This window comes from Chironomus tepperi, unplaced genomic scaffold, assembly GCF_022539635.2.
Source record: "Chironomus tepperi strain 1889 unplaced genomic scaffold, CSIRO-AGI_Ctep_v1 contig_85, whole genome shotgun sequence".
In the NCBI taxonomy this organism is placed as follows: Eukaryota; Metazoa; Arthropoda; class Insecta; order Diptera; family Chironomidae; genus Chironomus; species Chironomus tepperi.
The window spans coordinates 777856-792451 of record NW_027226207.1 but is presented as its reverse complement, the minus strand read 5'-3'; the positions used below and the strand labels follow the sequence as shown (position 1 = coordinate 792451).

General features: G+C 31.8%; 3 protein-coding genes across 7 annotated transcripts in view; 2 read left to right on the top strand and 1 right to left on the bottom strand.

Annotated features, from left to right (window-relative positions):
• LOC139086167 (uncharacterized) overlaps window positions 1-7360 on the top strand; it is a 34582-nt gene extending 27222 nt beyond the window's left edge. For 3 of the 5 annotated variants that reach the window (XM_070634524.1, XM_070634523.1, XM_070634522.1), the window contains exons 6-11: window positions 1853-2181; window positions 2302-2509; window positions 2613-2877; window positions 3072-3625; window positions 3679-3998; window positions 4061-7360. In XM_070634524.1, the coding sequence (XP_070490625.1) occupies window positions 1853-2181; window positions 2302-2509; window positions 2613-2877; window positions 3072-3625; window positions 3679-3998; window positions 4061-5077 (2693 nt within the window). In that variant the 3' untranslated portion in view covers window positions 5078-7360. The remainder of the gene's footprint in view (window positions 1-1852; window positions 2182-2301; window positions 2510-2612; window positions 2878-3071; window positions 3626-3678; window positions 3999-4060) is intronic. The other 2 variants (XM_070634525.1, XM_070634526.1) reach the window with 2 other exon arrangements.
• Window positions 7361-7716: 356 nt separating this feature from the next.
• Rpn5 (regulatory particle non-ATPase 5) lies at window positions 7717-9563 on the top strand. Its single transcript, XM_070634301.1, has 4 exons — window positions 7717-7826; window positions 7959-8880; window positions 8954-9110; window positions 9176-9563. The coding sequence occupies exons 1-4, from the start codon at window positions 7820-7822 to the stop codon at window positions 9464-9466; spliced, it is 1377 nt and encodes a 458-aa protein (XP_070490402.1). The 5' UTR covers window positions 7717-7819; the 3' UTR covers window positions 9467-9563.
• On the bottom strand, window positions 9483-14421 carry LOC139086027 (uncharacterized). The gene is made up of 4 exons (XM_070634300.1): window positions 14267-14421; window positions 12184-14045; window positions 12021-12120; window positions 9483-11842 (listed from the first exon to the last, which is right to left on the bottom strand). Exons 2-4 carry the CDS (start codon window positions 13998-14000, stop codon window positions 10079-10081), a joined length of 3681 nt encoding a protein of 1226 aa, XP_070490401.1. The 5' UTR covers window positions 14001-14045; window positions 14267-14421; the 3' UTR covers window positions 9483-10078.
• Window positions 14422-14596: the final 175 nt, after the last annotated feature.

Here is a 14596-nt window from a genome sequence, read left to right as displayed (position 1 = left end):
CCTGACATCCAATGTCCCTTTTTTGTTGTAAATATCCACCCCACAAAGAAAATTAAACATACCGCATGACCCCATGTAAACTTTTTCATTAATTTTTAATTTAAATCCCTCATCCTACATCTCCTTTATATTGCAAGATTTGTTTTACTCATTCTGATATTTTTTAAGCTTTGCAAAAACTTTTTATTTTTTTCTTTCACTTCAAACTGCTGCTTTTGTTTGATTAATCTTTATTGTGAAAATATTTTCCTCTTTTTTTCATATCTCGCTATTGATCGAGCAATACAAAAAATATGAGAGATTCAAGAAAAATTCAATGAACTCAAATGGATAATAATAAACGAAATTCAAGGATTCTCGACTGCTCAGACATTTATGGGATGCTATGAATGTTATGTAACAAGAAGGTCGAGGATCTCAGACAAAATAGACGGGATGAGTTAAAGAAGTTTTTAACGAACATTTCAAATTGTTGAAAACCATACAATTTAATTGTATGGTTCTCAAATATGAATTCTTTCAGTACCTAAATCTTCAAGTCGTCGCAAAAACATGCCCTTTCCCTCGACGACATTGGATCTAAGACTATCGAGAGAGTTCCTTGATATCCGTACGATCCCCAAAGATAAACTTTTTGCACACTTTTATTCGCTTCCGAATTCCAAGTTCTACAAATGAAAATAAAATTGTGTAATTTAATTTCCTTATTTCTAAATAAAGTGAGGAATTTCTCATTGCTACAGCAAGCTGTCAGTGAAGAAAGAAAGTGAAAAAACCTCGGTGATAAAAGAGCGGCAGAAAGAAAAATTTCTTAAAATTAGCATCCTTCGAAGAAATGTTCGTGTATGTGCGTGAATACATATTTTCATCCTAAGCATATTTACAATTTATTCTGCTTATATTTCAATATTTGATGAGAAAAAAATGTGCGTAAAAAAGGAAACATCAAATATTCTTCTTAAGCATAAATAGGAAGAAGGAATTCGTCTTTATTAATTCCAATTGAGTTCTCAGAAAAGACTAAAGAGACGAAAAATTAATTATTGGAGTCTTGTTGATTCTGACGCATTTTTGTAAATTAATCGTTTTGCAAATCGTTGTTGATGTTCAATTGTTTTATGCTGATCTTCTGGAATCAATTGACTTGATGTATACAATGAATAATTTCAAATTTCGGATTAAGCCTAAGTGACTCAATTCAGTCAGCTATGTCAACAACCACATACAATTGAGATTTGACTCAGTTTTCTGTTCAAAAATCTGCAAAATTGTAACGGAATTCTAAATTTCAAATCTGCAACGAAAATGTATTTGAAAATTCAAAACCCTACAATTTCTGACCAAACATTTGTAAGGTTTTAATATAAGTAAAAACAGTAATTTCCCAAAAAAATGTTTCCTTTTTCGATCATTCTTCCGATAACTCAAACTTAATCATATAAAGCAAACAAACACGAACCCTTTTGCGTTTCAGTCAACCATAAAGAGCAAAAATCTCATCATTTATTTTACTAAAAATGTGCATAAAGTCTCGTAATGCGATAAAAATTTTATTATACTTTAAATTACTTTCATAAATATAGTTTAAGTGACTTTTTTGTTCCTCATAGAATAGATTTTATTCTTTGCTGCTTCATTTTTTTCGTACAAATTGATTTAAAGAACTGAAGAAAATATCTTTTTTGTGTCTGACATGATTTTTTTCCCAATATGTCATCTTTGTTGTCATCACTTATGCTTGTTATATGATGTTGTTAATGTTGTTTTTGTGGCGTGGATAAAATTACCCCTTCTGTAATGAATATAAAAATATAAAAAAAAATATTGGTTGAAAATGTGCGTGATAAAATAGCTGTGGATAATGTGATTCCTGAAGCAAAACAAACTTCTTATGTTGTTGAAACTATAACTACCACTATGACTACAGTTACTGAACATACGATTATTCAAACAGCTGAAGATTCAGATCAACCGCCACCAAAGCCACCGAAAGCTGTAACCTTGCAACCGCCTGCATTACCCGAAGGACGTAGTAGCATTTATGCGAGCTCACAGTCTGTTGAGAATATGAAGAATGATTTGAATGCAACAATTATACCAAAGTTTAATGTTAATGGAACTGCTCAGGCTATAACGGGAATATTGAAAGGTGGAAAACTCCGAAAGACTGATTCAATTCAGGTAAATATTTAATCAGACATTCCTTCATTTTTCATCATTCTTTATGATCCGGAAATGAAAACAAATTGCATGACTTCCTGCTCATACTACAATTTTTGTCTCCTGTGATTTCAAAATTAGAATGACGAGACGAACAATACAACATCGGATGAGGAAACGAGCTCAAGACGATCAGTACGATTCAATGAAGAGTCTGAAAGTGAAAATCAGACAACAGAATCAAATGCCACGGATGATGATGGAAAGCCCAAATCTGAACAATTGACCGATTATGTGACGCACATGTCACTGAAGAGACATTCAAGCTTATTCCATAATGCTTTAAGACGTAAATTGAAAAACTTTTTATAGCACTAACTTTAAATCATTAACTTTTATATCCATCCTCTTTCTCGTTCTATTTTCTTTTTCTATGGCTTCATTAAATACAGCTAATTCGGCAGTTCGTCAATTGTTCCCAGCAAAATCACCACCATCAGCACTTACGGCTGAAGCCCTAAAAGCTTTCGAGGAATCAAAACGATCCGGAAATCTCTTGACCGCATCACAAACGATTACGTCAGCTGGTTCGAGTAGCTCGACAAGCACTAGTCCAACGCCTTTAAGTCAAGTCAGCTCATCCGATACAGATACTCTCATTAAACGATCTATAGAAAGGAATGCATTAAGACGTTCACTTATCAAATACGAGCCAAAGTATGTCACATATATTCAGCTAGTGTGGATCGAAACAAATTTAAGATTTAGATCTAAAGCAATGTATATTCTCTATCCACACTAGTTAATCTCAGACGTAATTTGATACAGATTATAATGTTTATTGATCCGTTCAATTATTTATTCATCCATTCTATTCCATCCAATAATTGAAATTGGAAATGTGTATATAGGAAAAAGGTTGTAGCAAAGGAATCGACATCACTTGAGGAGAGAATTAGACAATTGACATGCGACATTGATGAGCCGCTCGATAATGAAGGAAATAGTCCAAATAATATAAACGAATTAGAGCGCCGTGATAGTCCGGCTGGCGAAGAAACTCCACAACAAGTAAAATTCGATAAAAGCTTCTCACCATCATCGTCCGCATCTAGCTCATCAAGCTGCTCAACTGGTTCGACATATAAGAAGATTACAGACTTATTTAATAAAGAAAAACGACAAGAGAAAATTCCCGAGACAGATGAAAATCCTATTGTTATTCAAGATTGTCGATGCGGACCTGATCTTGGTATTGGAGTTCAAATACAGCAAACGGGACATTCTCATCATCCCCCACCGCCACCACCTCGAAGCGAGACAACAAAGAGACAATTTAATACATTGGCATCGCTTACAGCATGCGTTGCTGGACAACGAGATGACTTCTCCTATTATATTGCCTCAAAACCAGGTGATAGAACTTCAACAGCAAGTTCGCAGACAGGCGATCAATATAGTATAGGTGAGTAATCATTTCTAAATTTGAATATCAAATGAGTAATCGTGAATATTTAGGTGATATAGATGCAGCACTTCAAGATGGAGATGGAAAGAAAGTTGCACCAGATGTTATAGCTGGCACGCCAATGAATTGTACCCCCGGACAAGAGCAAGATGAATTGGTGTCATTTGCACAGCAGGAAGCAAATAGAATGGATAGAATTAAAAAGCGATATAGCTCAGATTCAGCACCAGCATCAGGTGTCAATTCGGATGATGATGAACAAAATGATTATGGATTTAATAAGAGACCGTCTGTACGCGGCATTAAACCTCGTTTTGGATCAACGAATGAGATTTTACAACAAATGCAGGATCAATTATCTCAGCCTAATGTAAGTTCCTCTTCATGCTTAGTATGGAAATGATTATTAATAGCCATTATAAATCATAACAGGTTCAAACGACTACGACAGTCAATAATCAAGCGGTAAATAACAACAATAGTGGAAATCAAATACAATCGAATACATTGCCAAGGACGAATGCTGCGGGACAACTACAAATAGCGAATGCAAAACAGCAACAGCAGCAGCAGCCACAACAACCGCAACAAGGAGCTCATCAGCATCAACATACCGGATCATGGAGTTATTATCCTCAGCAAGCAACACAAGATCAACAAGGTGGAAAGAAAGTGACCGGAGATGCTTATGGAAATTACTATCATTTACCAGCACATGCTCGACATAGTTATCATGGAGAAGCTATTTATCAAAATTGTCACACAATGACGGTTCAGCAAACACAACAAGCAATTATTCCTGGACACATTCATCAAAAAATAATACAGCAACCTCACGCCGCTGCCATTCATGCCATCCAACATGCTCAACAAATTAATCGATTTAGTCATTTTGCACGCAGTCCAACAAGACGACCTGAATCACCGCCACCATTAAGAAATTATCATCAAATGGTGTTAATACCGTATAAGTCTGATGCTAATGGAACATATACCGCATATGGAATTGCTGGAGAAGGAGGTGGTGAGAACAACATTTATCAACGTCAGTTAGTTGAATTTCAACAGGTAAATGAAAGTAAATCGATGGTAACAAATCCAGATTTACAGATTTTTGACGAAATGCAGGTTACACAACAAACAATTAGAGTTCCTGTCGGTTGGAATCCAATTCCTGGTATGCAATTACATGTTGTACGTCCAAATTCCGCAACGCCTCATTACGCGACATTACCGCGACAAAATTCATCATCAGGAGTTGGTCCAACGCCTACTAACAAATTTATGTACACAGATAAGCCACTTGAAACGCGTGGTGTGCCTGAAGGTGAAGCAAGTACAGGTCAACAAACAGATTGTATTAATAACATTATACCGTCGAGTCAGGATGGAGAAAGCAATAACAATAATCCAGCTGGAGGGACTGTTTTTTATGCAATGAATATTTGACAGGGTCAGTAAGACTGCAATTGTCATATGATTGCAGTTCCTTAAAACAAATTTTTGCAAGGCTTACTTTATCTGTCTATTGAAATTGGTTGTTAAAAATTCTTTTATGGAGACATCTCCAAATTGTCATCTCCAAATCATGGGGGATGTAGGAAAATGTCACAGACTAAACGTGAAAAATTATTTAAGGCAAAAAAAATATGTTGAATAGATTGCAATCGAACTTTTGAGAATAGGGAAAAAGATACATACATCAAAGACTTACTCATGACATCCTCACATCCTATCTATCTGTACTGATTTATTTCCGTATTTTATTCCTTACTCAAAAGTTCAACTCATGTTAATAGCAAGTATTACATGGGAAAATTTGTAATATCTTCAGACTCACGGAAAATGCTATAGAAACTATATATATATATATACATTGTTAGAGCATCAAAATTTAATTTCTGAAAATAAAAAGATTATATATATATTATGATGAAATTGAATCGAATTTAGGTCACGAAATATGAAATATGAAAGGATTTGTTGAAGCTGATTAAGGCTCAAACTTCACATTACATTACAAATAGTTGTTTTTTGCATATTAAAGATGAAATTTATTGACATTATTTAACGGAAATTTATTTGAATTTTAGAACCATACAATTTCGATGAAAACATTTGTAGGGTTTTGAGTTCAAATTTTGAACACAAGAATCATATATTACCCAAAGAACATTTGTAGGGTTTTAATGTTTAAATTATTTCCGTTAATCAATTTTAATAAAATTTCAAGAAAATTTTTGAACCTCCAAGGAAGTAAGGAACAAATAATAATAATAAAAAAGATGTAAAATAAACATTTTATGAGTGAAATTGTACTTAATCGAGATTTCATTAAAGTTTTTTGAATTTTTAGAAGATCGTAAAGAAAAAAATACAAAGAAAAAAGAAAATTAAATGTAAATTGATTTTTTTATTTCCCCCCAACACGACCAAAAGAGCTCAATTAAGCTTGAGGATAAGAGAAGAAATAAAAAGGATTATTTTTTATTTTGTGTAGCGGAAGGAATAATGTTGAAGACAGTTAAAAAACACCAGAGAAACCGCACTCAAGTACATGAGAATAATGAATGAAAACTAAGGCATGAAAGATTTGTAGTCATGTGATCGATGGATGAAGCTTTCAAACCTCGATGAGAACTTATCAATTTTTTAAATAGGTATTACAAAAATTATGGTGAAAAAACACTTTTATTTTCAATGTGCCTAGAGTAGTCATTTTATTATATTCGATGAGAATCATCATATTGCATCATCATTAAGAAAATTTGATAAATTATTGTATAGACATCATACGCAATCCGAGAAAAATTGCACATTTTTTGACACAGCTGTCGTTAAATTTGTTGTAAAAAATTTCAAATTTTGTAACGGTTTTTAAGAATTTGAAATTTGTAACGACTTTAATTAAAAATTGTAACGGATTTTGTAAAGTTGAAAATTGAACTGAATTTAAATAATTTTCAAAATTTAAATGACGGTTAGTTTTGTAACGGATAATTTAGATAAATTCTTAGTTAAATTTATTAAAATTGATTGAAACGTATCAGCCAAATTGTATACAATAGTGACAGTTGTGCAAGAAATGTGCAGAATGGTTGTTAAGCTCAATAAATTCTAAGTTGATGAGGATATTTCTTTGCTTCAAATCGGCTTTTAAGCACCTTAAATTTTCGTGGTAAATAAAATTCGCACAAAAATCGAAGAAGAAATCCATTTTGAGTTATGAATGAAATATACTGATAAAATAATGAGCTCTCATAGCTTTAAATTAAAATTAAAAAAAGATATTAATCTCACTAGAAATGTTTAAAAATGAAAGAAATTCTAAAAGATATTTATTTTCAAAAATAAAAGCACTGAGAGCTATTGAAATTAAGTTTTTGCGACAAGAATTATCTCATGAATCTCATTTTAAATGACCGAAAAAACTGATGATAGACATGAATTGTAGGAAATTTAATTTAAGTTTGCTTTCATAAGAGAAAAAAATCTTCCAAAAAAATTACCAAAATTTATTCAAATCAATGTAAATTAACGAAAAAAATAAATAAATAAATTATAGTTGCGCATATTTAAGAATCATGACAATGAGGATTATGATGAAAAAAAAGTAAAACTTAAATAAATAAGAAAATAAAATGAAATTAATATGAAGTATCGAAGAAGAGATAATTTTTTTGATGATGATAACAATGAACATTAGAGATGAAAAACTTATATTAAATTAATATGGCAAAAAAACAAATGAAATAAAATTGAAAATATGTTTATCATGAAGTTATTCTGTCTTTAATTCAATTTATTTTACAGAGTCACATGTGAGGTGAAAAGTGGTGAGAATCAACGTATTTTTTTAAATTTGAATTTCTTTGTGTTAAAGCGGAGCGTTATGATCGGATAATTTTTTATCCGAAACCACCGGAACTTTGTTGATAATAAGCATATCCTTGAGCCTTCATAATCCTCGAGATGAGTTTAAAAATATTTATCTCGAGTCTGTGTTATATTCGTATTCTCAGCTATCTCCATCATTAAAATTGCATAACGGTCTTTTATTTTTCAAATTCCTAATCCGTACATGTATTGTAGTCTGATCCGTAAAAACATTATATTACACAAGTCAATCACTTATTTTTTGCTTTAATTAAGTGAATAAGCAGTTTAAGAGTTTAATAATAATCAGAAATCATGCCTGGTAAGTGTAACCATCGAATAAGTGTTAGGGATATCCAGTATTAGTCATACTTTCATGAAAAATTGATGAAAATTGTTAACCTATTGACAATGATTTGGCGATTTTTAATAGACTTGACTTCTTTATTTGCAGAAAAAATGGATACATTTAATCCAGCTATCCCCACATATGAGGGAGGCAGAATCATAAAAATGGAAGTAGATTATAGCAGTACTTGTGATGAGACTATTCCTAAATGCAAGGAAATGGCTAAAAATGACCTTAAATTCAATGATGCATTGGAAATTCTACTTTCATTAGAGAAGCAAGCTCGTATTGGCTCTGATATGATGTCCAGTGCTCGTATATTAGTAGCCATCGTACAAATCATCCATGATGCAAAAAAGTGGGACTTGTTGAATGAATATATCTCAGTTTTAGCTAAGAAGCGATCACAATCCAAACAAGCGATTGTTAAGATGGTCCAAGAATGTGTATTGTATGTGGATCAAACACCAGACAAGGAAACAAAGATCAAATTAATTGATACATTAAGAGTTGTAACTGAAGGAAAAATCTACGTTGAAAATGAGCGAGCTCGTTTGACGAAAATCCTTTCAGATATAAAGGAGGCTGATGGAGATATTCTTGGTGCCGCAACTATTATGGAAGCTTTACAGATTGAAACTTATGGTACTATGGATAAGAAAGAAAAGGTTGAATTTATTCTCGAGCAAATGCGATTGTGTTTAGCTAAACATGATCTCGTTCGTACTCAAATTATCTCTAAGAAAATCAATACAAAGTTCTTCGCCGATGCTGAACATCAGGATCTTAAATTAAAGTATTACGAATTGATGATTCTCTTGGATCAAGATCAGTCATACATTAAGACATCAAGATACTATCTTGCTATCGCAGATTCAGAATGTATTTCCAGTAATGCCGAAAAGCGCAAGCCTGTCATGATAAGTGCTGTACTTTATTGTATTTTATCTCCTTATGATAATGAGCAAGTTGATTTGATGAATAATTTATATAAGAATAAGAATTTGGAGGAAATACCCCTATACAAGTAAGTTTATACCATTAAATATTGATGCAATATTGGCACTAATCCTTTGATTCATATTTATTTCTATTTATAGAGAACTTTTGAAGCTCTTCCTCTGCAAAGAACTCATTAATTTTGATGCCCTTAATCAACTTTATGGAAAGGAATTAATGGCTTTACCTGTCTTCAATAAAGAAACAGCACATGGAAAGAAGAGCTGGGAAGAACTAAAGAATCGCTTAATTGAACATGTAAGTTTAATGATCCTCCTTTAATTAGAAAGTTTAATAATAAAAGTTCATTAATATTATTTCAGAATGTTCGCATAATTGCAAGTTATTATACACGCATCAACATCTCGAGAATGTCTGAGCTTTTGGATCTCGATGAACTCGGAACTGAAGAAGTCCTTGCTAAACTCGTCAATAATGGAACTTTGAAAGTGAAAATTGACCGACCTTCAGGAATCATTTACTTTACTCAGAAGAAGAGCCAATCCGAAATCCTCAACGACTGGTCAAGTGGACTGAACGAATTAATGGCTTGTGTCAATAAAACTACGCATCTCATCCAGAAAGAAGAATGCTTAAATCAATTGTTAAAGTAAAGAAGAAACTGAATAATTATTAATCATCATAATATTTTTTATTAAAACTTTTAAATTGGATTCTAATAAAGAATTTTTTTTTTCTGATTCAAGAAAATCTTGTTCTTCCTCATTTTTCATTCTTCCTTCTTCTTGTGTTTATAAAGATTCAGTTCTACAAATTGCTATTGTTAATAGAAAGGCATACTAATAGTTTTTCTTCACGTTACACACAATTTGCGAGAAAAGTTTTATGAGTTTGCTGTATAAATGCGCGGTGTCACCTGAATCGTTGTACAAAAATGTTCAATGACATTAAATTTATGTGTATCCAAATTTAGTAATTCAAATATCGCAAATCAAAAATTCAAAAAATAACGGTTTTCAAAAATTTGAATTTTATCGGTTATCAAAATTTTGTAAAAAAATGGTTCTCAATTCAAAATTCTTTTGACCGTTAAATTGATAAATAATTCAGTTGACAGATCCCATTCAAACAGCAAACTCATATTCAAAGGACATTGATCAAACCGGGTCTAAGTAAGTCAATAAATATAATAAATATCATTTCACAAAGAAAGCATGAAATTGCACTAATTAAATATCATTTTAATGAAGAAAAAATTATTAAATTCATTTAGTTATGGCGTCATAAAGCTGCATGCCGGTCTGTTCGACCATTTTCTTAATTTTATCACTTCGTTCGCGATCAACGCAAATCTTCACATAATCTTCAAACTCATTATTTAATTTCGAATCAATTGTTTCAAAGACTTCATTATTAATTAAATGTTTTTCGTCTGGGAAAATTTTCAAAACAGCATCGAGCGGCTTTGTCGATGCCAAAAATTCTAAAGTTTCTTTCAATAAACGTTGATAAAAGAGAATTTGTCCCATATTAGCCTCGCATACCTCAAACTCATTTGCCTGCTTTTGTAAAATTTTAATTAAATTGCTCCAATCGTTATCAAACTTAAAATGGCATCGTGCATACTCTAAGATACACTGCGGATTATTTTTAATAATGAGATCAACGGCTTGATTTAATGGCAAAAGACATATCATTATGCTATCATGTCCAATCAATTCACGATTAGATTCCAGATAACTCAATATTTCTTTTGCTATATCGGACGAAACCTCACCGCTACATAAAATAGCTTGTAACTTAATAAGAGTCAATAATAAATCCTTGTCAATTTTGGTATAATCATATTGATTTTCATATGCGTCGGTGTTACTTAGCAACTGTAATATGCTTTCGAATGGTGGAAACCAATCCAAATAACGATAACGTTCATCCAAAAATAGAATTGGATTCGATCCTGAATGTTGTATCAATAATTGTGCGATCTTGTCAAACTTTGTTACTGATTTTTGATTTATAAATAAACTTGTGCTCATTTCATTAATCACCTTAAATAATTGTGCTTTATTAATTCTTGTATCTTGTCCTGCTCGTTTCTCTTGCCTTAAACTCATCGATTTCAATTGACTTAAATAGACACGCATTAGAATCTTCATTGCATGCTTATGATGACTTCCAATATGAATATCATCATCATTATTCCAGCTTAAAAAGCTATGCTTTCTTTCATTCTTTTGGACCAACTTTTGTGGATCTTCTGAGACTGACGATACAGTAGTGGATGTAGTTGATAAAAGTGACATTTCAGCATCTTGTGTTCTTGTCTCATAATAGCGTAATAAATACTTTTCCAACAACATTTTTAATATATTCTGTCCATTCAAGTATGATTCATGTCCCAGTTGTGATGCTAAATATTCCATAAAAAGTTTCATGTTTCCATTAAATTTAATCATTTTTGTGTCATAAATATGATAGAGAAGAACGTCTGTTAAAAGCTCACAGCGTTCAAACGATGAATTTGTAAGGAACAAAAGCTCTGTGAAGTCGGAAAAGCTGATGATTGATTTTGACAATTTTTTCGTTGACGATGCAACACCGTGCGTGCTAAATTCAAATAAAATATTCCAATGACGTACCAAAAGTTGATATAAATCTTCACGCTTAATTTGATCCAATAACGAATTTGCTGCCGACACTTCGTCTTTCTTCAAAAGATGTAAAATTATGCACAGCATTTCCTCATTCGACTTGTCATCATAATTTATTAAAAATTCATAGATTTTCTCATCCATATATTCTCGGAAAACACCACATGACTCTAATGTCAGCTTTGCAATTTCCTTTGGTGCAAATCGACTAAACAACTCAATTATCGCCTCACCAAATTTAAGCACTTTTACATCGTTTTCATCGATCGGATAGCTTATAGTGCTTGAAAATATTTCATCAAATTTTTGGTTGTCGTGTGTCAGTGTGACGTTATAAAAGCTTGTCTTTAATACTTCTATCAATCCCATAGGTGAAAACTACATTAAATGGAAGGATTATGAAAATACTCATTAGTAATTTATATGATTATTTTTTAGTCATTTTTAACGACTTTTTGAAATTCAAAAAATAACGGTTTTCAAAAATTTGAATAATATATATTGGAACAAAATTTCAAAAATCACAAATCCGTTAAAAATTCAAAGCAATACTTACAGTGATTCCGTTTTGGTCGATGAATCGTTGGAAAATACCAATGATGTTCAAATTGGCCATTTCATAGAAGATAAGACTTTGCTTATGTTCGGAAGGATTACTATAAGATAATAAAATCAGAGTAAATAAATTGAATGACAAAATGTCACGAAATGTAACTTACAGAACAAAGCAATCGGCAAGTGCCAATGATGATTCTTTTAACAAATTCTCGCAATCATTCCAACCAAGTTTCATTTCATTGCCAGTTTCTGAATTTTCTTCAGGTTGAAATTCACCAAGCATAGTATGAGTTTTAATCATCAAATGCATTTCCTCGACTAGATTCAAATAGAATGATGGATAACGTCTCAAACTCTTATCAGCAAATTCCTTAAAATCTTGATAAATTGTGTCAATTGATGGATATTTTAAGTTGTAAATGGTCCAATTTATAGCTTCTCCTTCTTCGGCCTCATTTGGTGAGCTAGGCGAGTCATTTGCCAGCAATACGACATTTGAGTCGCTAGGAATCATATAATGGACATTCATAAATGGCCTTAAATTTACTAATGATATTGTATTTGAAAGATTCTTGTATATTGCTTCGATTTCCGGAATATTGTATTTTCCACCCAAATCAGTATAAAGTTTCTGACCTATGCGATGTGTATACGATTCAATTCCATTTTCGCAGAGAGCATGTAGCACATTAAAATTGAAATAAACATCAATTACGTTCGATGTGAATGGATAAACATTTAGGAAGCACTTTGAGAGATCCTCTTGCTGACTAATTGTATTAATTTGATACAGGAAAGCATCTTGTTGCGTTGTTATTAAAATGGCACATCCATAAAAATGTTCATAAAACTTTGAATGCAATGAAAATTCGCTGTTTCGTTCTGACACTTTTGGTCGAATATAAAGCGGCTTAACATACAAGGACTTAAAAATATCAACATTCTCCCGCATGATTCCATTAATTTTCATTGACTGCAATTTCAATTGAATCAAATTTTGTGCAAATAATACGGATGATTCCGGAAGATTTGATTGTTGCTTTATGTTAACATTTAATTCGTTGACAATTAAGGGCTTCATTTCGGATTCATCAAATCCCAAAATTTCTTCCTGATTGCTCTTTATATCAACATTAAATGGATTTCCATTCAATTCCTTCCGCTTGCAAATCTCTTGAAAATCAACATTATATTCCAAATTAATGTTTACGGCTTCTTTGGTTTGCGGAATTTCCGTCGATGTACAAAAATTGGATTCTGATATAGTACTATTGCTGCTTTCATTACGATTAACAATTTTGAAGACGTGAAGGTATTGCTTATTGCAACAGCACAAGACATTTTCAGTTAGAAGCACTTTTGTCGGTTCAAAGCTTAATTCTATTTGAAATGGTGCTTCAAAAAAGTCTATATATTGTAACTTTGTTGTCTCATTGGTGCAATATTTAAAGTAGAATAACTGTAGAATATTTTTATGTCCAACTAATATATTTCCAGTGCTTTGACAAAACGTAACGATGGATGGATTATAATTTAATGGTAATTCTATCATTTCTAAAGACTTTTTCATAGGAGTAATCTTTCCAGCAATGCGTGCACGAAGTGGTGCCTGTGACTGTGCAGCTGACGTTGTAATATTATCCCAATTCACATAAATTCTAACATATCGAATTTCAGCCTTTTCATAATTGCTAATGCGTCCTTCGACAGAAATCAAGAAGTTGCCAAAATTTGAATAGAATAATTGTTGTACATCGTCAACACTAGAGAATGACTTAATTGTTGTGCTATTTGAGTCATCAGATCCATTAGTATCAGATACTTCAGTACTCAATTTCCTTATCTCAATAGTGTGATCAAAGTTCTTCGCTAATGCAATATAGTCTTGATTGATTAAACAAGCTGCTGATAGTTCCTCAATCGCTAACTGCTGTATTGTTTGACTTGCAAAGTGGAAAATGCTCATTACTCGAACCATTTTTCCGAAAATATCCTGTTGACTAGTTCACGATTAAAAAAATGACTGTAAGTAGATTGAAAATAATAATAAAATTATGGATGTTAATAAACTTGTGTAAATTTAGGCATGGACTGATACACACCCTAATTAAAACTGCTCGGATATCATGCAAAATTCTAATTTGTTTATTGTATGTCACATAATGTATGTGCATATCAATTTTCATTTATTTTTTCAATGCGAAAAATTTTTTTTAATCTAATTTTCTACAGAAAATCACTTACTTATGCTATTACTCCAATATCCACCTAATCCTCTAATGTCCTATGATCTAATTTAACACACAATATCACTGTTTCATGTCAGCAAACACAATAAATTAAAAAAATTTATAAATAATTTCAATATTTTGACGATGAGAAGAGACTGTTTGTACGTGTTTTCTGCACAGCATGCGTAGTTTTCTCTTCACTTTGACTGGTTCATTTGTTTTCTTAATTCTTATAAGTTTTTTCAATATTGCTGTTTAAAATGTTTGTAATCCTTAATTAAGTTAAATTTAATCGAAATATTTAATTGACAGAAATAAACAAAGAAACAGTTTTCAAAAATTT

Coding starts and splice junctions, on each gene's coding strand:
- Rpn5 (XM_070634301.1), top strand. Junction 8,881..8,953: donor GAGGAAATACCCCTATACAA/GTAAGTTTATAC, acceptor TTCTATTTATAG/AGAACTTTTGAAGCTCTTCC. Junction 9,111..9,175: donor AGAATCGCTTAATTGAACAT/GTAAGTTTAATG, acceptor ATATTATTTCAG/AATGTTCGCATAATTGCAAG.
- LOC139086027 (XM_070634300.1), bottom strand. CDS start 14,000: ATGGTTCGAGTAATGAGCATTTTCCACTTTGCAAGTCAAACAATACAG. Junction 12,121..12,183: donor CTTGCCGATTGCTTTGTTCT/GTAAGTTACATT, acceptor ATTATCTTATAG/TAATCCTTCCGAACATAAGC. Junction 11,843..12,020: donor TCGACCAAAACGGAATCACT/GTAAGTATTGCT, acceptor CATTTAATGTAG/TTTTCACCTATGGGATTGAT.